At 40.7% G+C, this 27,029-nt stretch overlaps 1 protein-coding gene across 1 annotated transcript in view; it reads right to left on the bottom strand.

Annotated features, from left to right (window-relative positions):
- EDIL3 (EGF like repeats and discoidin domains 3) overlaps window positions 1-27,029 on the bottom strand; it is a 424,704-nt gene that overhangs the window by 262,090 nt on the left and 135,585 nt on the right. Inside the window, exon 3 of the mRNA XM_006124343.4 lies at window positions 2,068-2,097. Coding sequence (XP_006124405.2) covers window positions 2,068-2,097 — 30 coding nt within the window. The remainder of the gene's footprint in view (window positions 1-2,067; window positions 2,098-27,029) is intronic.

The following is a 27,029-nucleotide window of genomic DNA, read 5'->3' as shown; positions in this document are numbered from 1 at the left end:
TGAAATGGTTCCTATACTTGTGACTATTTAACTGAGTGAGATATGTTCATGGAAGTTTGCAAAAACATTCATCATCAATGAATTAATTCAACAAACTTGTGAATTACTTAGGGATATTCTATCAGCAGACAATCAATCAATCAATCAATCTCTCTCTGTCTCTCTCTCTCTCACACACACACACACACACACACACACACACACACACACACACACACACACACACACACACACACACACACACACACACTTACTTCAAATTATGAGCTCAGCTCCATTGAACATGTTTTATTTGGAAGAAATATTCCAAAACAGTGATGGAGGATCCTGGGTACAGCATTACACTGGAGTTCAAAACAAACACAAAACTCACTGGAATGACACTCTTCAGTGCGGCTACTGAAAGGTGCCCCTGGAGAGTCAAGTACAGAATTTTACAGGTTGCTGAGAAACTCAGGAAAGCCCATTTTGCAGGTTTAGCAGTTCTCCAAGACGTCCTCTATCTGGCCCTCTTAGTAAGTGAGTCAAGAGCATTGTTTTTGTTTGTTTTTTTCTTTTAATTCATATGCCTGGCAGGACTTTTTGCAGTGGGACTACTTGTGGGAGTGACTGCATGCCAACGTAAGTTCACAAGCTATATCTATATTGCCTAGATATGCATAGGTTTATGACAACAACTCACAGTATACTAATGAAAAAGAAACAAAATCATGGCTAAGACACTTGCAGAAGGTTATACAGTATAAGTACATGACTGCTTCCTTATTTTACATCTAATGAAAATATTGTAGCAATCATAGTTTTAAAAGCCTGACTTAAATATTTACAATGCTTTTTACATTTAATTTGTATTTGAAAATTTGCAACAGCTGCTTATTAAGATATATTAAAGAAAATGTTAATACCAGAAGATGAGTCTACAATGGATTCTCAGAAGGCTGAAACTTAAAAAATAATTTAAAAATATCTTTCAACGTGTCTAAGTATTTTAAGGTTGTTTTACCCGAACTCTTCTTTCCTCCTTGTTTCCTTTCTAATCCCCTTCATGTTTTTTTAATTTCTTTAATCTCTGATGCCATCTTCTTTTACTAAGTAACTTCATCTGCCTGTTTTTCCTCTTCCCACTTTTATAACGTTTTTCTTGATTACTCTCTCTTTCTGCTCACATTTTACCTTCTCACTTTTATTCCCCTTCTTAATTACTTATATTTCCCTCAATGTCATAGAATCAGAGCACTTCACAATCTTTAATGTATTAATGTATTTTCCTCACAATACCCATTTATGGTCAGGGTTTGAGGGAGAAGCATTATTTCCCACATCTTACAGATGAGGAACTGCATCTCTGAGAAGCTAAGTGACCGGCTGATATTAGTTATGCCTGCAAGGCACTCTTCTGTCAGCATATTTACATCTACACCAGAAAATTTTGCCAGCATAGTTACTTCAGCTAGGGAGTGTGACTTTTTGACATTCCTTGTTGATGTAGCTTTGTTTCTAACGTAGACCAAGCTCTGTTCTGCTCCTCGGACTCTGTTCACATTCTTCATACCATCTCTCATTCAGCCTTACAGTTTATTTTCTATTTCCCTAGGACCTTTGCTTTTTTTGAGCATGCTTAATATTTCTTCACATATGCTAGAACTACTATTAAGCTTGTGTGTATTAAAGTTTTTTAACCTGAAATTACTGTCTTCCTGATTAATTTGAAGTAGTTATGCTTAGTCATAGGGTAAGCCACAAATCTGTATCCTGGTACAAATATTCAAGGAGTTTCCAAACTTAGACTTTGCAATCATATTATCAAATACGTTAATTATTTGTCAATCAGTTGTCTTGAAATAAGTCCAGGCGTACCCAATGTTTACAACATGAACCAAAGAACTGGCAAGAAGGGGATCAAATATGAGAGAAAAGCACTGTTGCTATAGTGAAATAATACCACAGTTGGCCCTAAATTCAAAGGCATTTTACTATGGTGTCGACTTTGGAGAGCACGTCGGTAAATATTTAAAAAAATAGAACAATCCAGGATGGTTAATATGATTAAACATTAGATTCTCTTACCTGCTGAAGTTGGCTCCTCTTCATCAGATTCTGAGCCCAAAAAAGAAAAAGAAAGAAAAAAAGGTATAAATAATTGAAGAAACCCAAACAATGCTAATTAATAGACATTTGATTACATTTAAATATACCTAGTAAAATCTAAAACTGGCAATACAATGACATGACATATGTGGGGTTTTAAATATAAAGTCTAAATCTACTGAATTATCGGATTGATTAGAAAAATGATCTAAATCCACTATGAATTTAACGTGTGTGTGTTTTTACTGTCTTGTATCTATAATCTCCCCACCCCCGTTTTCCCCATCTTTCATATACATCTTCTATGTAAAAGCTACAGGATAAAAACTCATATTTTTCAGGTGGAAGACATCAGTCACACATTTCTGAGACTGTATTAATGAAAGGGAATAGTGTTTAACAGCAGTGTTAAAAAGAAATGTGTTGCTGCTCTGACCTAAAGACAGGAAAAGGATAGGATTTTTTCAAAAGAATCTTCTACATTGGCCTAACTCTGCTCCCACTGCCATTACTGGAAAGTCCATCTGTATTTTATAAGCATACACATAATAAAAAATGTTTCCCCCTACATCCCTGAAAAGTGTTTATCAAAAGGAACCAGCCAAGCAACAAATGATTAACTCATACACTCTTCTTATCCAAAGAAATCCATGGACAGTCACCAGTATGGAAGCACAGAGAACTCTAAGATGATTCTAAGAGAACTCTAAGATGATTGGAAAAAGGCAAATGCAGTGCCCATCTTTTAAAAAGGGAAGAACACTAATCCAGGGAACTACAGTCCCTGGAAAAATCATGGAGGGGATCCTCATACAATCCATTTTGAAGCACTTGGAAGAGGGGAAAGTGATCAGGAATAGTCAACCTGGATTCATCAAGGGCAAGTCATGCCTGACCAATCCAATTAGCTTCTATGATGAGATAACTAGCTCTGTGGCTATGGGGAAGTCAGTGGATGACTTTAACAAAGCTTTTGATAGGGTCTCCCACAATATTCTTGCCAGCAAGTTAAGGAAGTATGGATTGGATAAATGGACTATAAGGTGGATAGAAAGCTGGCTAGATTATTGGGACCAAAGGGTAGTGATCAATGGCTCTACATCACGTTGGTGATCAGATTCTAGCGGAGTGTCACAAGGATCTGTTCTAGGGCTGGTTTTGTTCAACATCTTTATTAATGACCTGGATGAGGGGATGGATTGCACTCTCAGCAACTCTGGGGGAGGGGTAGATACATTGGAAGGCAGGGATAGGGTCCAGAGTGACCTAGACAGATTAGACGATTGGGCCAAAAGAAATCTGATGAGGTTCAACAAGGACAAGTGCAGAGTCCAAGCATTGTTACAGGTTGGGGACCAACTGGTTAAGTAGCAGTTCAGCAGAAAAGGACCTGGGGATTGTAGTGGATGAGAAGCTGGATGAAAGTCAACAGTGTGCCTTTGTAGCCAAGATGGTGAATGGAGTATTAGGTTGCATTAGGAGGACCGTTGCAAGTAGATCTAGAGAATTGATTATTCCCCTTTATTCGGCACTGGTGAGGCCGCATCTGGAGTACTGCGTCCAGTTCTGGGCCCCCCACTACAGAAAAGATGTGGATTCACTGGAGAGGGTCCAGCGGAGGGCAACCAAATGATTAGAGGGCTGGAGCACATGCCCTATGAGGTGAGGCTGAGGGATGTGGGCTTATTTAGTCTGAAGAAGAGAAAAGTGGGGGGGGATTTGATAGCCGCCTTCAAGTTTCTGAAGTGAGGTTCCCAAGAAGATGGAGAGAGGTTGTTCTCAGTAGTGACGGATAGCAGAACAAGAAGCAATAGTCTCAAATTACAGTGGGGGAGGTCTAAGTTGGATATTAGGAAAAACTATTTCATGAGGAGGGTGGTGAAGTACTGGAATGGGTTACCTAGGGAGGTGGTGGAATCTCCATCCCTAGAGGTTTTTAAAGTCTTGGCTTGACAAAGCTCTAGCTAGGTTGATGTAGTTGGGATTGGTCCAGCTTTGGGCAGGGGCTGTACTCGATGATCTCCTGAGGTCTCGTCCAGCCCTATGATTGTATGATTCCATGAGTCAAGGTCTTCTTTCTGGATTGACAAAGGAGGGTCCCAATCCTTTGGGAAGAGTTGAAATCACAGACACCAATCTGAGTCTTTCTAGATATTGGGAGAGGGAAGTGATCTCTGATTATATTATTGCCATGAATGTAGGCTCTTTATTGTCTTAATATGTTTTCTCTGCAATGCTTGTGCTTTCTATGTGAGTGTGTTAATTTGTAAGAGCTGTATGGTAAATAAACTGTAGGCAGTTGTATCTGAAGCGGAAGGCAAAGCAGGCTTGCTTAGGCAGTCTGAGTTGCTGGGGAATTCACAATGTAAGCAGGGATCTGTGAAGCCTAGAAAAACTCTGGCCAGGTGAGAGAGACACCTGTCTTTTCACAGTTGATAGCTAAGGGCTCATCTAGACTACAGGGAACGGTCAAAAGAAGATATACAAATGCCGCAGGAGCTTTCGAAAGTGAAAATAATGAAGACACAGCTTTTTCGGCGAACCTCTCCCCTTGTCTAAAAGCCACATAAGCCACCTTTTTTGAAGAAGAGAGGGTTTTCGACGAAGGGGATGGTTCGCCGAAAAAGCCGTATTTTAATTACTTTCACTTTCGAAAGCTCTGCTTTCAAAAGTGCAATTGGAAGAAGAGATGTAAATTTCTGCAGAATTTGCATATCTTCTTTCGATCATTTCCTGTCGTTTAGATGAGCCCTAAGAAGTCAGAAGATTAACATGGAGGAAGAATGTCACGGTTCGGAGCAACTGCACCTGTAGCGATAACTAAGACTGTACCTGTCATTTCTAGACGATGATTATTATAACCCCTTGACAAGCCAGAAGAACTTAGTGCATATAATCAGAAGGCAAAATATTTAGAAAGAAAATCTTTGCCAAAATCATATTAACCAATAGAGAAGGTATTGCGTATAATTAACTCATTTCCCCCTTTGCAGTCCAAACAGCACTCCACGATATTCCAGAGCAGAAATATGCACAGTTAGAATCACTTTCATGAAAAAGGCAAAGATCTAATTTTAGCTGTCATTACTGTATTTCTAAATCCTGGGCATGACTGAACTAGAAATATGTATTAAAATTAAATATGAATAAATACAATATGAAAATCCACAGCCTTATGCACACAGTGATTTCTTTATCAAATGAGACACACAGCTTAAATTATCCAGCTGTCCATGACAGGATTTCTTTTATCACCAATAGTTTGAAGGGCCATGTGTGGAAAACAAACTGCTTTTAATATAACCATTGGACTCCTTCCTTTTTTTTGTGTTAAATCTCAGGATTCCACCATTATGGAGAGAGATACTTTCAGAAGTCCAAGCAAAGTCAGTCTGAGCTTTGAGGCAAAGTAAATCTGAAGTCTCTCAAGGGAGCAGGTTCTCTAGTGGCTTACATTAGCTTGTATTGAAGAAAGAGATTATCAGAGTTTTAATACTAAATCTAGATGCTTTTAACACTTTTTATCAGTACTTTGTAAGACAGGCTAATTCGTGCATGATTTAGAAGGACTGGTAATATTAATAATTAACTATCTATAGGATACTGTTTCATAGTAAAACGCCTAAATATTTACAATTACACAAAATACATCAAACCAGCTGTCAACATCCCATAGTATGCAGCAGTTCCGGATTCAACATAAATTTCAAATTAAAAATGAGTTTCCCCTGATTTAATGCTGACAAGTGTTTCTGAATAACGGTAGCTATACAATTATTAAAATCATATTGGAAAATGAAAAAAAACCATAATGCAACTCTTTCAAGAAGCTTAACTTCAAATTGCTGTTTAGCTATTCTATGTTCATTGCAATGCCTAAAATAAAAATCAATAGGATAATTGCCTTTTGGTATATTACAGTTGTTAATGGACACAGGAAGATTGCCTTTGTTGATGTTACTAGATCTGTCAACAGCACTCAATATACAATTGACCCTCAAGTTTTATTTCCTTGGACATTGTGTTCACTGGTATGATCGCACATTTTTCCTTCTTTCTTAAGAACTCTTATATGAGGGAGTGGAGGGTTGAGAAAAATACCACATAGAACAATTTTTTCACTCCCCCTATTCAATGTGCACACAATTAAATTGAGTTATATTGTTGAAGTGAGTAATGAAGGCCATCAGTATGGTCATACCCTGGCTCTGCTCTGCAGTGAACTGATAAGTGAACCTAGATAAGATAGCAATGACAGAAATTATGCCAGATGTTCAGGGACACTTTAATCTTCTGTTGGGAATGCAGAATCATTCTGCTTCAATATGGTATATAGTGTCAGGGTAATAGTGGCTCCTTCAATGTTCATGAATTTTCAAGCAGTAGCATTGCCCTTTTGTAGCCACAGCTGGCCAACTTCTGGCAATTTCCTGTCCCCCAGCCTTATAGAACTTGTGGCAAGATGTTCCACAGGCTGGTGCATTCGAGAGAAAACAAGTTCTCTCTCTTTCCCCTCCCCTTTTCAATTATATTTCAAAATACAAATGACTACTAAAAGGCAACCTCAATTTTCAGGAATTAAAGATCAGCAAATCTTCATTATCTTTTTTAAAATATCGCAATATGTAGGAAGTTTCCACATTATAAGTTCCTGTTTGATTTCTTCTTTTGAATGTCTTGGGCATCAACATTATTATTATATCTATTATTTGCTTTAAAAAAAATAATATAAGAAATACCAAGGGGAATTGTAAATTTTGAATCTTGAAGTGAAGACCAAATGTTTAAGAGAGATGCTATAGTACAACCACACATTCCTAGCCTTACAGGGTTCATATACATTGGGGGGTGGGGTATAATATTGTCTATTGTAGTACAGGCAGTCCCCGACTTACGCGGATCCGACTTACGAACGTGGCTTTTCTCGCCCTGCAGACCATGAAGATGCGGAGCAAACCCGCGGAGGGGCTCAGGCAGCCAGGCAGCCCAGGTGCGCAGAGGAAGCCGGCGGCGGGACAGCCCAGGCGCACCTGGGCTGTCCCGCTGCAGGCGTGCTCCAAAGCTTTGCTCCCCGTCTCCCTGCAGACCAGGGAGACGGGGAGCAAAGCCGCGGAGCACGCCCACAGGGGGACAGCTCAAGAGCGCCCGGGCTGTCCCGCTGCGGGCGTGCTCCAAGCCTTTGCTCCCCCTCTCCCTGGTCTGACCAGCAGACCAGGGAGAGGGGGAGCAAAGCCTCGGAGCACGCCAGCAGTGGGACAGCGCGGCGCGCCTGGACTGTCCCGCTGCCCTCGTGCTCTGCGGCTTTGCTCCGTGTCTCCCAGGTCAGCAGACCAGGGAGACAGAGCAAAGCCATGGAGGACTTGGGCGTCCCCACCCCCGTCTCCCTGGTCTGCTGGGGGGGGGGGTGTGCAGCTAGTGCCCCCCCCCAGAAGACCAGGCTTTTCTTGCCTACCCCTGGGGTACAGCAGCTGGGGGCTGCTGCGTTGGTCCCGCAGCGCCGCTCTGGACCAACCCGGCAGCACCCCAGCTGCTCTGCCCCAGGCGTCCTGATTCAGCCGCTGCTGGTCAGTTTCAGCAGCGGCTGAATCAGGACGCCTGGGGCAGAGCAGCTGGGGTGCTGCTGGGTTGCTCCAGTAGCGCCGAGGAGCCAAGTCAGCTGCTCTTGGCCGAGGAGCCAAGTCAATTGCTCTGCCCCAGGCTTCCTGGAATCAGCCGCTGATCAGTTTCAGCAGCAGCTGACTTGGGGACGCCTGGGTTTCTTAAGTTGAATTTGTATGCAAGTCAGAACTGGCGTCCAGATTCAGTCGCAGTTGAAACTGATCAGTTTCAGCAGCGGCTGACGCCAGTTCCAACTTACATACAGATTCAACTTAAGAACAAACCTACAGTCCCTATCTTGTACGTAACCCGGGGACTGCCTGTACTTACTGAATGAAATTCTATATCCTATATTTTTGCAGGAACTCATATTAGATGGTCACACACAGGTTTTGCACCCTTAAAATCCATGAATTTGTTAGAACAGTATCAATATTATAATTTTCATAAGTATTCTTTTAAGTTAACATTCCCACATTTTTAAATTATTGTGTTTAAAGTCCTTATTTTATTGATATGTCTGTTACAGCAACAACTTCAAGCTGGGGGGGGGGGGAGTTTCTTGTTGACTAGAAATTAAAGTGAACAACAAAAGTACAGCTAACTGAATGAGTCAACCCAGTGCCTATTGAAGAAATCAATTACCAGACTGATTGCAAGATAAAGACTGTAGTGATTTGTTTTTAAAATAATTATCTGATACTCACAGCCATTCACTAAAGTTCTACCAATATCACAACAGGCTGACTTTTGAGCAATAATTTTGAAACTAGTGGCTGTCTGTCATGGCTGAAACATCACTTAACTGTATAAACATACCTCTGTGTGCATTGTGTGAAGATACAATCGAGGATTAAAAATATATATAAAAAATAATAAACACAAAATATACAAGTATGAAACCTAATGTACCTCAAATGATAATTAATATTAATTACTATGATATATAGTTATTATACAGTCCTATACATTTTTAAGCAATCTTCACTTCTCTTATATTTTATTAAGCTTGAGCTAACACATAAAGACCCTATTAAGTTAAATAAGATTTTTTTAGTCCTTTTTAACTAAGCAGGCACCTGTTAACATCTGTTATAGTTAACAATGCAAAACTAAGCCCACTATATCCCACCTTTACACACAGAAGCTCTCACATTCCGGGCTAAAATTTTCCACATTTTATGGTTTGTTTGTGCATGTTAAGGAAACATTGATCAAAATCCCTTCAGATTCTTATGTGTGTCTGAAAATCAAAAAGGAGCAATATTCCCCATTGTGAAAACCTCCTGTTTTTATTCTACAGTCATTTCCACCTACCCCATCAACAAAAGCTCAGTCCAAGTTGGAATGAGTGGATAATTGGCTGTCTCTGAGCTTAGTTAGTGCCATTGGGTTTGGGGCAAACATTCATAAATACAGTTGTTTGTGATGAAGGAAAATAACTGAAGTCTGTATGTAGTATGCCTACATAGTAAAAGCCTACCAGCAGCTGCTTGAATCCAAACTAGTGCAGGAAACTATAGAAGCAAAACGTAGATCAGCACAGGTTTCAAAGCAGGCTACCAAATTGATTATGTACCCAGGGTCCATGCTAGGCTTGTCCTATGTATTCTGAATACATTCAGAGTAGTTATTTTCACAGTCAAGCTGGAAGGGCATTTCTAGCTTGGTCCCACAGGGAACAGTTCTAGGTTTGGTTCTTTTCAGGGTCTTCACCAATGATTTAGATAATGGCAGAGAATGTACACTTATAAAATTTTCAAACTATACCAGTGTTTCTAAAGCTTTATTTTTATAAAGTACCTCCTTTTCCCTAGATATATATATAAAAGTAGTCCCAGTACCTACAGTTTTCAGACACACAATTTTTTTTCCTACCATTGCAACACATTTGTTTAAACAACTTAATCGTAGCCAGGCGGGTGATGAAATTTGGGGGTGTAAAAAGTACAAAAATAATAAAGCACTGTAAAACTTAAAACAAAAATTCAGTTTTCTCCATATTTCAGTTGTGTTGACATACCCCCAGACTTCTCTCAAATACCTCTGAGGGTACTCGTACCACTGGTTGAGAAACACTGGACTATACTAACCTCAGAGGGGTGTTAAGTGATTTGGAGGACAGAATTAAAATGATCTAGACAAACTGGAGAAACGACTTGAAGTAAAAAGGATGAAATTCTGAAAGGATAAATGCAAAGTACTACACTTTGGAAGGAATGGTCAGTTGCATACATGCAGAATTGGAAATGACTGCCTAGGAAACAGTATTCTGAGAAGAGATCTGGAGATCATAAAGGACCATAGTGTCAATACTAACATTATTGAAGAAAGAAAGAAAGAAAGAAAGAAAGAAAGAAAGAAAGAAAGAAAGAAAGAAAGAAAGAAAGAAAGAAAGAAAGAAAGAAAGAAAGAAAGAAAGAAAGAAAGAAAGAAAGAAAGAAAGAAAGAAAGAAAGAAAGAAAGAAAGAAAATAAATGCTGGATTGCATTAGCAGGAGAGTTTGTAAAATTGTAATCGAGCCATGAGAAGTCATTCTTACATTGTACTTCACACTGATTAGGCCTTAGCTCGGTATTGTGTCCAGTTCTAGGTGTCACATTTTAGGAAAGATGTGGGAAAATAGGAGACAGTCCAGAGCACAGCAATAAAAATGATTAAAGGACTGGAAAGCATGACCAATGAGGGAAGACTGAAAAAACTGGGTTTGTTTAGACTGGAGAAGAGTTACATGATAACAATTTACAAGTCTGGAGGTGTGCCTAACGTAGTGAATACAAGCAGAGAGAGGGTAAGTTTAGAAGATAGGATACACAAAGAACAAGTTAAAAATCACTTAGGAAAGTTAGATGTCAGCAAGTCACCAGGTCCTGATGAAATGCATCCCAGGATACTCAAGGAGCTGATAGAGGAGATATCTGAGCCTTTAGCTATGATCTTTGAAAAATCATGGAAGACAGGGGAGATTCCAGAAGACTGGAAAAGGGCAAATATTGTGCCCATCTATAAAAAGGGGAATAAGAACAACCCAGGAAACTACAGACCAGTCAGTTTAACATCTGTCCCAGGGAAGATAATGGAGCAGGTAATTAAGGAAATCATATGCAAACACTTGGAAGGTAATAAAGTGATAGGGAATAGCCAGCATGGATTTGTGAAGAACAAGTCATGCCAAACTAATCTGATAGCTTTCTTTGATAGGATAACGAGCCTTGTGGATAAGGGAGAAGCGGTGGATGTCATATACCTAGACTTTAGTAAGGCATTTGATATGGTCTCGCATGATATTCTTATTGATAAACTAGGCAAATATTACTTAGATAGGGCCACGATAAGGTGGGTGCATAATTGGCTGGATAACCATAGACAGAGAGAGTTGTTGTTAACGGTGCTAAATCCTGCTGGAAAAGAATAACAAGTGGAGTTCCGCAAGGGTCTGTTTTGGGACCCGTACTGTTCAATATCTTCATCAATGATGTAGATATTGGGATAGAGAGTACGCTTATTAAGTTTTCAGATGATACCAAACTGGGTGGGGTTGCAACTTCTTTGGAGGATAGGGACATAATTCAAAATGACCTTAGCAAGTTAGAGAAATGGTCAGAGGTAAACAGGATGAGGTTTAATAAAGAGAAATGTAAAGTGCTCCACTTAGGAAGGAACAATCAGTTCCATACATACATGATGGGAAGCGACTGTCTAGGAAGGAGCATGGCAGAAAGAGATCTAGGGGTCATAGTGGACCACAAGTTGAATACGAGTCAACAGTGTGATGCTGTTGCAAAAAAAGCAAATATGATTCTAGGTTGTATCAACAGGTGTGTTGTAAGCAAAACTCGTGAAGTCATTTTGCCGCTCTACTCTGCACTAGTTAGGCCTCAGATGGAGTACTGTGTCCAGTTCTGGGCGCCACATTTCAAGAAAGATGTGGAGAAATTAGAAAGGGTACAGAGAAGAGCGACAAGAATGATTAAATGTCTAGAGAACATGACCTATGAAGCCAGGCTTCATGAACTGGGCTTGTTTAGTTTGGAAAAAAGAAGATTAAGGGGGGACATGATAGCGGTTTTCAAATATCTAAAGGGGTGTCACAAGGAGGAAGGAGAAAATTTGTTCTTCTTGGTTTCTGAGGACAGGACAAGGAGTAATGGGCTTAAAGTGCAGCAGGGGAGGTTTAGATTGGACATTAGGAAAAAATTCCTAACTGTCAGGGTGGTCAAATATTGGAATAAATTGCCAAGGGAGGTGGTGGAATCTCCCTCTCTGGAGATATTTAAGAACAGGTTAGATAGACATCTGTCAGGGATGGTGTAGACAGAGCTTAGTCCTGCCTTGAGGGCGGGGGGCTGGACTCGATGACCTCTTGAGGTCCCTTCCAGTCCTATGATTCTATGATAAGTACATAAAAGGTTGCTATATGGGGGAGGAAGAAAAGTTGTTCTCTTTACCTCTTGGGACAAGATAAGAGCAATGATCTTATACTGAAGTTAGGAAGGTTTAGTTGGGAATCAGGAAAGTGTCAGGATGGTTAAGGACAGGAATAAATTGCCTATGGTGGTTGTGGAATCTCTATCATTGGAGATATTTAAGAGCATGTTAGACAAATGTCTGTGAGAATGATCCTTCACTGGAGATTTTCAAGACTAGGTTAAACAAACACCTAGTCTAAAGATAATATTTAGTCCTACTTTGAGCATAGGGGACTGGTCTAGAAGACCTCTCAAGGTCTCTTCTAGTCCTACGATTTTATGATTGTGCAACTGTAACATTGTACTAATCAAAAATAGAAAAGTCAGGCAGTGCACAAGTTAAAGTATGGACAGCCACACTGAGTTGGCCATGTTGCATGTTGACCTGTGACATCAGAACAAGGTGTGGCGATGACTGATCTAAATCGGTGTCTGGAGGCGGTGATGGTTTGGATGAAGTCAAACAAGCTGAAGTTGAATCTAGATAGGACTGAGGTCCTGTGGATCAAGAGGCAATCTGTTTGGGAATATGGCATGGCACCTGTTCTAGATGGGGTTACTCTCCCCCTGAAAGAACAGGTACGTAGGTTGGGAGTCCTACTGGACAATTTTTTAAAATTTGAAAATCAGATTCCTTCGGTGGCCAGGAGTGCTTTTCAGCAGGTCGCCAGCTGCAACCCTTCCTGAACAAGCATGACTTGGCCACAGTGATCTATGCTCTTGTTACATCCAGACTGGATTACTGTAATGCACTTTATGTGGGGCTACCTCTAAAGAATCTTCAGAAACTTCAGCTGGTCCAGAATGCGGCTGCTCGAGTCTTAACTAATACTCGTTATATGGAGCATATTATTATGCCAGTGCTTCGGCAGCTGCACTGGCTTCCGGTATGTTTCCGGGCACAATTTAAGATTTTAGTTATGACCTATAAAGCCTTAAATGGGTTGGGTCCAGGTTAGCTGAAGGACCATCTTCTCCCATATTAACCTGTCCGGGGATTGAGGTCAGCTGGGGAGGTTTTGCTTTGTGTTCCCCCACTTGTGGAGATAAGATTAACATCTATGCGGAACAGGGCCTTCTCAGCTTTTGCTCCCACGCTGTGGAATTCTCTTCCTGGGGATATTCACATGGCGCCAACATTAGCATTGTTTCGGTGTCAGGCTAAAGCCACCCTTTTTACTCGTGCTTTTATTAATGTTTGAGTCTGTAAGTGTGTGTTCCTCTTCTCTATATGTTTTTTTAGCAGGTTTTATGTCCCTCTGGGCTCTCATATTTTAAATTTTTATATATATTTGTGTTGTGTTTAAACATTTTTTTGTAAGACGCCTCAAATATTTTAAATAGTGGGGTGGGGTAAAAATATTTAAATTAAAATAAATAAATAAATAAATAAAATACAGTATTCTCTCTTCTAGGTTTGCAGATTCAGGACATAGTGCTAGCCCCTGTGAAGTGAATTACAGTTTTGCTCTTGACTTCAATTGGATCAGGACTGATCCCTAAATATAGCTAAATCTCTTGCTATTTATGATGTAGAAATGTCTACCAGAAACATGCAGAATGTGCAATATAGGAACAGTAGAAAACATGAGAAGGAAGAAGCTGTAAGGAAATAAAAAAATGTATTGTAAACCTGGCACACAGCTGTACCGTAGGTTGTGATAGTTTTAATAGTACAGTAAAACTCAATTGGTCCGTCATCCAATGCTCCAGCACTCCTGATGGTCCGGCACCATCGGGAACCTAGAAGTGTTCCAGGCAGCCGGACAATTGGAACTGCTCTGCACCCGGCTTCCCCGATTAGCTGCTGCTGAAACTGACCCACAGCTGAATCGGGGAAGCCAGGGGCAGAGAAGTTGGGGTGCTGATGGGTTGGTCCATAGCGCTGCCCCTCAGGGCTGCGGGACCAACCCGGCAGCACCCCAGCTGCTCTTGGGGATGCCTGGGACAGAGCAGCTGGGGTGCTGACAGGTTGGTCCCGCAGCGCCGAGAGGCGGCGCTATGGGACCAACCTGGCAGCACCCCAGCTGCTCTTGGGGACACCTGGGGCAGAGCAGGTGGGAGGCTGCCAGGTTGGTCCCGTAGCGCCACCCGAGCTGCTCTGTCCCAGGCGTCCCCAAGACGGGGCGGCGCTACTGGACCAACCCAGCAGCACCCCAGCTACTCTGCCGCAGGCATCCCCAATTCAGCTGCTGCTGAAACTGACCAGCTGGACTATCGGAAGGGGGGGGCCATGAGGGGTCTGGGGTGGCATCCCCCTCTACCCCACCTCAGATCCCTCATAGCCCCCCCTTCCGATAGTCCGGCATATCTGATAATCCAGTACCCCGTGTCCTAAAGGTGCCAGATTATCGGAAGTTTACTGTAATAGGAAGTTCTTCACTGATTATTTCATTTCAATTTATCAAGATATTATGAAATAGTGTACTGAAAAATAACTATAAAAATGGAAGGCAAGAGACATAAAATGGACACATTCCAGAAATGTTGACATAGGCAATGTACTACTCAGTGATTATACAAGATAATGATGCATAATTAGGATTCTGATTTTTCATGGTACTGATACTACCAGAAATTAAAGATTCTCTCACATTTATCATTTATACACTATCTATACCATTTTACAAAATTACTAGAAGGTATACCTGGCATTTCTTGATCCTTAACTCCATAAAACTTTGGGGGGGAAGGTTAAATAAAATGAAAACATATATACTTCATTTAAATAATTGCTCTGGGGTTGGGCTCAGAATGAGGGATTCAGTATGCAGGCTGCCCAAGGGACAGAGGACAACCCCAGTCCTCTCACCGCAGCAGATTGAGGTCAGGTGAGAAGTGCCTCTCCATGGCCACTAGAGCAGCCACAGCTGTGGAAGGGGTGCATTTCCTCAAGCTAGGGCAGGTCCAAGTAGGTCTGCTCTGTGTGCTCCCAAGCCAGAGTGAGGAATACAGCAAATGGTGCACTTTTCCCTCATTACTTGACAAACGGGAACAGCCAGCAATGTTCCCATATGAATCAGGGAGGGAGCTTCATCCCCTCACCCTTCCTAAATTGCACCTGGGGGAAGCTTGGGGCAGTCTAGGATGGAAGTGGGGGAGATGCATCCCAGCCAGCCTGTTTCACCTGCTTCGTGTTCCGTCTGTTTTCTATATGGTTTTATGAGATGCAATCCCGTTCCAGGCACATCCCATTGTCCTGGCACAACCAGACCTTTACCTTGCTTTAAGATATGATAAGAGGAAGCTGTATTCCAAGATGGTCCTAGCTCTTACCTTTTAGGAGGAGCTCTTGAACAAATGGACTCACTGATGGACGGGCAGAAACATATATTTAAAATTTAGAGTAAGATTAAGTCCTGAAGTTTCACGCACTCTTACTCAAGAAAAAATAAGATAAATATAAAACAGCAATTAAAATTACCCTTATGAATGAAGTCACTAGAAGATTAAAGTTTATCAGCTTCTCTAACTTAACCTTTATAAAAAGTACTTTGAACATAAGTATCAGTCAACATTCCAGTACACTCTGTACTTCCAGGACTCCTGATAAATCTCAATTTTCATCAGCAAAGAAGTCAGATCTATTGATTTTGAAATATGTTTTGTTACGGTTTTTAATATGTAAGCATTTGGATTTCAAGAAATCCAACTCAATTTTGCTGCTCTTTAGTTTTTTAAGCCAGGTTTACACACATTTTACAGATCATATTTTAGTGATTTAAGGCCAATTCCCAATAAGGTCAATAGGAATTGTTAGGTGCTAAGCACTTCTGAAAATCTGGGCCTTAATTCTTTTGGCTTTCCCTCTTCCACACCAAAAAACTGAAAGCCAAACCTTCCTTTAACTTATTCTATCTGAAGTAATGATAGACAATATCTAGAGAACTCAGACCCCTAAATCTCCATTCTGCAACACCATTGTTTTACAAACATATGAGCCTATGAAGTTCACCATAAATAATATTTTTATTTATGCAGTACTGTTTGCCATAACACTTGGGGTCTTTCCTACTTGATCAACTGTGGTCAACGCAATGTACAATAAAATATTTATCCCTGCCAATTCTGCAGTCTGAAAATGTAAAATCTAACTGATGGAAAAATATGAAATGAAATATGAAATTCTTGGATTCAGATAAGGCTATATTAATAGATTACAGGACCAGAAGGGACCATTGTGATCAGCTAGGTCAACTTCATATATAACACATACTATAGAACCTCCTTGAATTAATTTCTGTCTTATTTAGAGCATATCTTTAAGGGACCCCCCCTCCCAAATAATACTTTTGATCTCACTCATAGCTCCCATTTTAAGGGCTTATATCGATGGACATAGACGGACCTTTGATCTGACCCAGTATGGCTGGTCTTATGTTCTTACATTCCATTGTCAATAGAGAACAACAGATGGTGATTAGATTGCTTTTATGGTAATTCACGTTTGCCCTTAAGACATCAAATTGCTTTCCATTCTCGGTTCTATTTATAGCACGTGGAATATTCTTGACATTTGACTCAAAGGGAGACACTTTGGACTTGGTACTTCTGAAACAAACTGCCCAGTAGGAGGGACAATGGTTAACTGACAGCAAGACATGACTTTCATGCTCATCCAACTCCTTCCTCTAGCTATTAGTGAAGTCACAGATGATGGTAGCACATTGCTATCATCTCTAAACTACTCAAGGTGAGTAGTTTATGGTACATAGTTTACCACCCTAACACTATTATATCAAACTATACTTATCAACTCCTCATGACTGTAGTGACGACAGTTCCAAAAATACTGTTGACACACTCTTGACCCGAAAGGCTCTAAGAAATTAGATGAAGAAGGCAGTGTGTCTGAACTTGGCTGCCTGAAGTCCAGGATGCAAAAATTGGCTTGAGAGCACCATATTTAGACCTCTCCCCTACGTCCATTACATTCACAATTTTTTAAAGAAAAAAACAGGTTCATATTAGAGGATCTGATCCTTTTTATTGCCAAACTTTATGTCAATTCTTCAAGGATAAACTAAATACTCTGTTATCCACAACACAATGTTATTTTATTTTAATATAAAACATTTATGTGGCAAATATTTACTAGTGTAAACATGGAATAACTCCATTGACTATACTAGAGGGAGAAAAAAGACAGTTATTATACTATTTTGACTAAATATATTTGAAATGTCTTTCTTCAAAAAAATTTTTATTAGAAATATTATGGGCCTTAACTGAGCAGGAAATATTTTCCATGAAAGAATGTGTTTGTATAATTTAAAATGTAATATTCTATGTATTTTAAGAGTCCATGTTAATTACTGTGTACATACAGTATTCAGGAAGAGCATAATACATCAAAGACTGGTGTGAATAAATAGGATATCTATTTAAAAAATGAAATTTGTGCTTGTAAATATGAATTGGAAGGGAGATTCTTCCATCTCATAAATATTCCATGCTTTAAACTATTGGATTTTAGTTCTAATTTTGTAATAAAAGGAAATTCACAGCTAGTTTATGTATTATATGTACCATGTGTATGTATGTGAATGTCTAGAGACGTATACACACACACACACACACACAAAACTACATCTCTAATTACACACACTTACAGATCAGTCTGCCACCGGGGCAAGTGCCTTAGGACCCACTGATTCAAAGGTGCATGAGCTCTGAGCCCTTTAAATTGCTGATGGAGCACCACACCGAGTGTTCAGTGTGGCTCTGAAAGCTAGCAAAGGGCAGGTGCACTGCACTCTGTGCAACACAGAGGGCTGACTCCCCCCAACCCTGCCATTCTCCCGAGACCCCGCCCCTTCTGGAAATACAGAAGCAGATCCCTCCTTACCCAGGGGCTCATGCAGACTGTCGGCTCCCCTGCTTACAAATATATACACGCAGACATATTATATAGTAGCAGATTTACCCAGTGATGCCCGGTAGTGCCAAAACAGAGCACTACTCCAAATTTCTCTGTTTTCTCTCTTTTCTGTGAGGTTTATTGAAAGCAATTCTATGGCTAGTTCATCCTGTTTTTCTGGCTCATCTTGGTTGAATCTCTTTCCGCAATGTTACTTTATTCTTAAAATGTTTTGTTAATATAAAACATTTTAAATATTTGTGTGGCAGATATTCACCCGTGTAAATATGGAATAACTCCATTAACTGTAGTGAAGGGAGAAAAAAGAGCAGTTCTTATAATGTTTAGGCAAAATATATTTGAAATTTTTTTCTTCAAAAGATTTAACTAGAAATTTTATGGGGCTCAGTTATGTCTATTTGGAGGACTATACTTACTTTGGTAATTGTCTTTTTTCTGTTTGGTTTTATGAAAAGCAATTCCATTTCAGGCACATCCTTTTTACCTGGCACAATCAAAGCTTTACATTGCTTTAAGTTGTGATAAGAGGAAGCTGTATTCCAAACTTGATGGTCCTAGCTCTTACTATTTAGGAGGAGTCCTTGACCAGACAAACAGGCAGACATGAATATATAGCGGAGATATACTCATAAGCACACATGTAAGTCAGAAAAAGAGACACATACAGAAAAAGAGACTATAGGGGGCTGAACTGAAGGGAAATACATGCTACACATCATATGGCAGGGCTAAAGTGAAACAACCAGTACTTGATTTAGCCTAATCACTAGGGCTACGTCTAGATTGCACATTCTTGTTCAAGAAGATATGTAAATGAGGTACAGAAATTAATATTGCCGCACCTCATTTGCATACCTAATGAGCCACCATTTTGCACAAGGGACTTTTGCACAAGAAGGAACAGTCTACACTGCTCCTTCTTGAGCAAAACCCCCCTCTTGTGCAAGAGCCGTTCTGCCTGAAAATAAGCAGCAGAACAGCTCTTGAGCAAGAGGGGGGTTTTGCGCAAGAAGGAGCAGTGTAGACTGCTCCTTCTTGTATAAAAGCCCCTTGCACAAAAATGGTGGTTCATTAGGTATGCAAATGAGGTATCACCACACCTCATTTACATATCTTCTTGCACAAAAATTTGGAATCTAGATGTAGCCTAGGGATTTTCACTAATACGTCTTTTTATTGATTCTGGGCAGTGCCCTAGGGTCTTTGTATGAAAAGTACTTTATAAATATGAAAATGATTGACTGAATTGTCATCTCCCTGTAACGTACAACAAATCAATGAAATGCACATGTCTATTGCATTGCACTTGGCTGTGCTTCTTATACTATATCTCAGTAGCAAATTTTTGTATGGTTCCATTTAATATCACTAGAACAGGGGTGAGCTATAATTTTTTTGGGGGGGACAGAAGATGATTTTGGAAAGTAGTCAAGAGCTGCACTTTTCTGTGGAGGGGCTCTGGAGTAGGGTGCAGAAGGGATCTCAGTGTAGGAACTGGGGTGTAGGTGAGGGTGTGGGGTCTGAGAGGTAGCTTGGGAAAAAGAGGGAGTTGTGATCTGGGGCAGGGAATTGTGGTTAAGGGTCTGGTAGGGGATATGGGTGCAGGAGAGGATTCTGGCAGGGGAGAGTCATGACCTGGGGTAGGAGGAAGGAGGGTATAGAGTGTTTAGTTGTGACCTGCAGGGGATTGGGGTGCAAGGTCTAGGAGGGGGTATGGGTGCAAGAGAAGGATTCTGGACTGGGGCAAGGTTTAGGAGGAGTGCAGGGTCTGGGAGGGATTTGGGGGAAGGAAGGGGCTGGGGTGCCAGTGGCAGGGTATGGCTGAGAGGCACTTACCTAAGTAGCTTCTCACCAGCAGCACTCTCAGGCAGACTTCCTCCTCAGCAGCCTCAGAAACCAGGCTGGTTGCATGTGGCTGTCTTCATTGCCAGAAGTGGGGAGAGAGGGAAAGACTTCATGTGCTGTCCTTGCCCCCAGCAAAATCTCTCAGATCCTATTGGTCAGAAACCAGCCAATGGGAGCTGAGAATTTATGCTGCACTTCTCCCAACCCCCAGAAAAAATTCTCAGCTTCCATCGGCCAGTTTCCGGCCAATAGGAATAGAGATATTATGATGGGGCGTGGGGCAGAATTCTGATGTCTCTCTTCCTCCCTCCTTTCTCCCTGCAGCATAGAGAGCTACAGAGCAGCTAGATGCTTTGATTGGTGCTACTCCCTGCTGCAGGGGCGGCTGTGGACCAGATCAAAAGGTGTGGCAGGCCAGATCCAGTCCGCAGGCCATATCTTTTCTGTTCCCACATTACAAGCTTAGAGGCCAGTTCAGATCTGGAATAATATAAATGCTACTCTACTTAAGTCAATGGAACTGAATTAGAAAGCTCACCTGAAAATGAAAATGTATTATAGCAAAAAGTTGGGTTGTTTGTAATTTTTCCAACCCCAACTTGGGACAAAACTTCAACAACATGATTTTTTTCTCCAAAGCAAAGTATTTCTGGAATCCCTTTTTAGAAGAAGTAAAATGGATTTTTTTTTTGTCTTGCAGGCTGCCTGCCTAGGAAGGATTTTGTCAATTTCACTTTCATCTTGGAAGCAAAGAGTGCAATTAACAGGAGCTTTCCAGGTGAGCAGACATTTATTCCTTACCAAAAATATAATTTTTAAAGGAAAATTTCTATTTTACATAAAAGGGAACTTTTGGTCAGAATTTTCTGATGGAAAATTCTTCACCAGCTCTAATTGTAACCACTTTGATAAGGGCTGAATTTAGGCTAATAACTCTGAGATAATTCCTTTGTAACTGGGGTCAAGATTTCAGAGCAGTAAGCGATCACATAAAATGTATTAGCATTTAGCCATGACAAATGTAGAGCATAAGTACTAAGAGGCTTAATGAAGCTCTAGCCTATTTTCCAAAACACATTACTTTGTGATTACCTTCAGGCTTTGACACCACGTGAGGCTTCACAAGCCTGCAGAAGGTCACACGTCCTATCTTTGTAACAGTATATTGTTGGGTGAAGAAATGTCAGCCAGGTCACAGAAAAAAATGTTTCTACTGACACAGCTGAAGTGATCCCCAGGGAAAGACAGCTGAAATTCATAAATTCTGACTTTCTTTTGTGGATCTTTATACCTGAATCTTTATCCTGATTCATCAAGCAATTATTATTATTAATAATAATAATATTAATAATAATAATAATAATAAATCAGTGGGTGGTTATGAGAGCTGTGTTTTCCCAGTGACAGAATACTTTCCTACAACAGGATGAATGTGGACAGATTTGGTTGCCAAAGGCCAAGTTACACAGAAAATTCTATCACTAAAATACATGCATGCTAGGGATGTAAGCAACTAGTCAACTAGTCGACTACCTGATAAGCATATGCTTATCGGGTAGTCTAGTACTGACTTGACTAGTCGCTTTTCCACCAACTTGCTTCCACCATCGGAAAGAGGCAGCAAGAGGGGAGGGGGGAGCAGGAGCCAGTGCTGCGGCTTAAAAGCCGGCTCCCGCCCCCAGCACCATATGGAGGGGCAGGAGAAGCAGAGGCATAGCTGGGACCAGATGTGAGCTGGGATGCTGCACCTTTGCTTTTAAAAGCAGAGGTGAAGCTGGAGGGGGACCAGGAGGGATGGCTCTTTATACATTTAAAAAGGAGGGGTGCAGTATCTGGAAGCTGGCGCAAGCCTCAACAGCTGATTCCCAGCTTACTCCCAGTTCCCGCCCCCCAGCTGTACCTCTACTTTTTAAATGAATTAAGAGCCTGGGAGCTAACCCCGCTGCAGCTCTGCAGTTTCTCCCCTTATCAACTAATCGAGTAGTCGATGGAAATTGCATTAAATGCTAGATTCGCTGATTACATGCAATTTAACAACCCTATTACATGCATACATAAAACTAAGCCAAAAACCACAACATGTATTTTCTTTGTATATTTTCCCCTTGTGTGTATGTTGGAAGACCTTTGGCCTCAATCCTTAGTTTCATTACCTGGAACCCTTTATGTTTTTTTCCTTAGTACTGCATTGATTGCCTTACTCTATCAATCAAGCTCAGCCCTTCCACCATCAAAACAGCTTAGTGGTCTTCATGTACACACTGAAGACATCCACTGACTTCACTCCTAACAGTGCAATCAAAATAGAAGAGAACAAGGATTTTGCACAAAGGGAGAAAGGGGAATGCAGGCTGCAGAATAAGGCTGTAATTTACAGCTGCCAAGGCAAGAACAGTAGCGCTACTATGGATCATTTTTTGAACAAATAGTGCTCATAAGAAATACAAAGACATTTCTGTTTGTTGTAGTCTTAAATCAGTCTCAAAAAGAGGAAAATTAAATTAGATGGGGGAAAAGATGATGCCATTTCATCTCACCCCGATTAACCAATCATTTGAACTATTAACATCAAAACACTCTTTCTGATTAAAGGAATAATCTGGCTCCAAATGCAGTGCTATAAGACTGCACAACAAACTTCCATTGACTTCAGTGGGATCAGGAGAAACCTTCTAATTATACAATATTACCCTTCAATATGTATTCATCTAAAAGTGCATTAAAAAAGAATGCTGCAAACTCTGCACAGCCACACTAGTGACAAGATTCATAACATTCTATCTTTTAAACACTGTTGCAATTAATATTTCTAGGAAAGCCTTTGGGTCATCAAGGATTAAACCTTGGATCAAATTTTTTGGCTGTCATAGCTTGAAAATAACGGAATCCATCTAATTTTGGATTGTCGATCATTTCAGGTCTCAATTTTCTCTTTCAGGGGCTATGTGATGAATGCATTAGTCTTTTGGAAGTGTCTAATACATATATTCTGATTAGTAATTCAAACAGTTTGCTTATACAGTTTTGGTTAGGCAGAATTGTTTCTGTGGAACTCAAATTAATCCCAGTGACACTACTAGTAAGGATAGAGCTAATCCACTGCTTACTCTTCTGCTGCTGACTAAAGCCAATGTGTTTAGCAATGAGTTAATGACTGCTGCAGATGTTTCTACTTTCATGCCAGCAAAAGCAGGAACTGAAATTGATGTCTTCTCACAAAAACCATTAGAGCTTTCCTTTTAAATTATAGGCCACAGCCATATTTTTCTATAAATCAAATGACACTGACAATGCAATTTCTCTATTGCAAAATCTAATCCAAATTTTCACCTAATTAGAATGTCTATGGTAAGTGATAACAGATTATAAGGACGTCAGCTGGTCTCTAATAAAGAAATAGAAGCAATGAGCCACATTTATTCAAGGACACCTCCCACTCCACAAAAGTACAGTTGCACATTAAAAAAACAAAATAAAATAACCCACAGTCTCTGTTTTCTGTGAGTGCCTTCCTGCCTGTGGTCTCTCTAGTAGCAGAAATAGTGAACATTTTGAGTAGCACAAAATTATATTAATGATTTTCAATTAACACGTATTTCAATGCATTAGATGCCGTGATATTCTCCTGTACAAAGCTGCAGGTGTTTGATCCATAGAGGTGCTCATATTTTAGGTCTGAACTCACTACCACCTGTGTGCAGGCTGACCTTGTGCCAGCGTAGAGTCACAATGACTTCACTGGGCATGGCAAATCTATGTCTCAACTTCACTGCAGGATTGGGGACTTGGTTAACAGTGGCAGTTCTCTGGACTTCAGTGGGAACCTGACTAATCCATGATGTGAGTAACACAATATGAGTCTCTCACAGTGGAATAGCTGATCTGGCCGTGATAACAGCTTTTTGTTTTTACACAGAACGGGAAGTAAGAATGGACCAAAAACATTTTTTCAGACTCAAAATGATGGTATTTTTTCCCCATAAAAAATAACCTCTTTGTACAGCTGTAACACTAGGAAGACACCTTGATTGAGCATGTCCATGTGTCAGACTCAGATCATGATTTCATGAACTCAGGTTTCCCTAATTTTCCTCAGAATAAATACATTTCCATGCTAAACAAACAACTTTCTGGTTTAGGCATAAGTATCTGGAAACTGATAATCATTTCTTTTCCTAATCCTCCAGTGGTTCACCTGCTGCAACATCTATAAAACAACCTTTTTAATGAATACTTATGGTTAAATTATCACTTTGGCTCAGAACTGGTTGGAACACTTTTAGTTTTCCTTTCTCTTCACTATTTGCAACTGTGGATCATGTTTTACTCTTGATTATTTCTAAGGGTATGTCTACACTAAAGCCACAACAGTGGCACTGTTATTATGCTGCAGCTACACCACTGTAAGTTTAGGTTCTTCTTACACTGATGGAAAATGGTTTTCCATCAATGTAGGTAATCCCACTGTCTGAGAGGTGGTCATTAGGTGGATGGGAGAATCCATCCATCAACCCAACTACACCTACATCAGAGGTAAGAGAGACCTAGCTACTGAGCTCAGGGTGCAAAATTTTTCACTGCCAGGAGCAGCGTTGCTCAATCTATACGTTTTATGCATAGGCCTAAGTTAACATTCTGCTATGCTATTCACCACCTTCCTATGTATGTCAGTACACTTGTTCTCTTCTTAAATCTTTATTTCCTTAATCATCACACATGTATTTCGCCACCATTCCACACACTGCCAAAGTACTTTTATTTTTACTGTGTCATGCCCTTGCTGAATACTCACAAGGATGCTGTGTTCATCTTTCCCTCTCCCTCCCTCCCTAATGGGCATTCCAGTTTATAGTTTAACTTTTTGGTGACAATATTTATGGCAAGCAACTTGGAGAATTTTCAAAGTAACTTCATAAACACATGCTTGTACACTTTATAGACATACAGATCCATGCAAACAACAACAAAACTCTGATTACTAAAAGCATTCCGCTGGTCTCCTCACATCTCTGAGGACTCATTGAGCTTGGTCAGACCTTTCAGGGTCCTAAGACCTTTTAATAGGAGCTTTGAATACCTCTTTCTTTGTTCCCTGGCTTTTTCTTTGAATGCCTCTTTCTTTGTTCCCCTGCTCTAGAGAATTACCACAACCTACATCCCTACAGTCAAGCTTTAAAGGAGAAATTTAGCATAGCTTTTTAGTGTATTCATTGGTCTACCACATCAGAATCATTCAATGTTAACTGCTCTTTTGATTATCCTGTAGCTGCTTCCAGACCAAGTTTGCTATATACTAGTCTGGTTCTCTCTCAAGTAAATGGCTGATTCAATACACATTGATTTTATGAACTCTGATCAGAATTCATAAGTTGTACATAGATAGATTCCCCAAACTATCATACCTAACATTTCATTTGTTCATCTTTTAAGTGCATCTCCTAATACTGCCTTTCAACAAGAATCTGTTCATACCAATTTCTCTTTTGATAGAGTCACAAAAATTTAACAAGTCTCTCAACATGTTTTTCAAAATCTGTTCTGGGAAAGGGCTTATTATATACCTGGTTTTATTACTATTATGAATGTTACTTAAATGATTCACAGCAAAATCCCATACTGTATGTGAAGAAGCTCTTTCTTTTTGCCTAAATTGAGTTCTCACAGGGTACAAATATGGTTGTAAATAGAATATTTCTGGGGGGAATTCTGCACCAAAAATTAAAGTCTGTGAACAACATTTTAAGATTCTGCAATATTCTGCATATTTTGTCAAAATAACACAATATAATCATGTCCATTTCAATTACTTTGGTCATTTATTTCAAAATACCTGTCAGCATTATGTCTGGTGAAAATACCAATTAAAAAATTCAAGAATTTTTTTTTGACAAATAGATTCCATATGAAGAATATTAATGCAGAATTTTCAGCAATAATAAAGTTAAACTACAACACAGAATTGTATTTCTCACACCCCTCAGAAACAGTGCAAAGGCTTAGGGGAGTCTGGGTTAGCAAAGACTCTAAGGAAAAGGTACAGATCACAGCTGGGGGATTCTCTGCATCTTGGGGTCTTCAAACTATTTGAAGGCTTCAATATCTGAGATATAGGTAAGAGGATTATTCTAGGAGGGGGTGGGTGAAATTCTGTGGCCTGTACTGTGCAGGGGATCAGACTAGATGATCATAATGGTCCCTTCTGACCTTGAAGTCTATGAGTCTATGAAAAGGGAAGTAATTGCTGTGAAGGAGCCTGGGCATGAACCTGGAGGGTTGTTGGGTATAGGTGGGAGAAGCACAGAAAGAGTGGGGGAGGGCGATAGAATTATTAGAGAGACAGGAAGTATCCCTCATTCAGACCCTACCTAAATGCTAGTCTGTCCCATTCAGTCAGGCAAATCTAGTACTGTCTCCACATGACTCTGTCCCCCCGCTAATTTAGTCCATTTCAATATTGTCACCCCACTAGATTGTGTACCCCTTTCCCTAGTCTGTTCCCCCCTCTCCACCATTCCTTCTCAACTCCAGTCTATGTGATACCCCAGCAGCCCATGTGTGGCAATCTGTCTCCCCCCAGTGACACCATATCCTGTGTCTTCTCACCTGGCTCCATGGGCAAGGCACTACGCAGAAAGCAGCCTTTGCCTCCTCATTCTATGCAGACTTGAGTGAACTGAGCTGGGGGGAAGGGTTAAAGGACTTGAGTCAGCCTGTGTCACACCTGCCAGGTGTGAGCTGTAAGGCTGGCCCAACCCGCCCCTTTGTTTTAAGGACAGACCGAAAGCAGACTCCCTGAGGAGTCTTTTCTTTTGCTAGTCCAGTAGAAGCTGAATTCCTTGGCCAGTTCAGCTGGTGGCTAAAGAGTTGAAATCACTGGCTTGGGTGAGAGCCAGACTATTGCAGCCAGTGAAGTGGTGGCGACCAGCGGCGTGGCATGGAGCGGTTGCAGGCGAGGAGCGGCGACTGGTGGCAACAGCAGGCGAGGAGTGGCAGCAGGCGCCCAGAGGAGCATCCAGTGGTGTGGGATGAGACAACTGGTGGAGCATGGTAGAGTTTTGTATAAGGTGCCCCCTATCTATCCCCCACCCCCATTTCTACCCAGGTTTGGAGGTGAAACACTGCGGGTGAACTTTGGGACTCTGGGTGGC

This window comes from Pelodiscus sinensis, chromosome 6 (assembly GCF_049634645.1).
Source record: "Pelodiscus sinensis isolate JC-2024 chromosome 6, ASM4963464v1, whole genome shotgun sequence".
NCBI classification, from domain to species: Eukaryota; Metazoa; Chordata; order Testudines; family Trionychidae; genus Pelodiscus; species Pelodiscus sinensis.
Note: the sequence above shows the minus strand (reverse complement) of the source record. Positions and strands in the feature narration are given on the sequence as shown.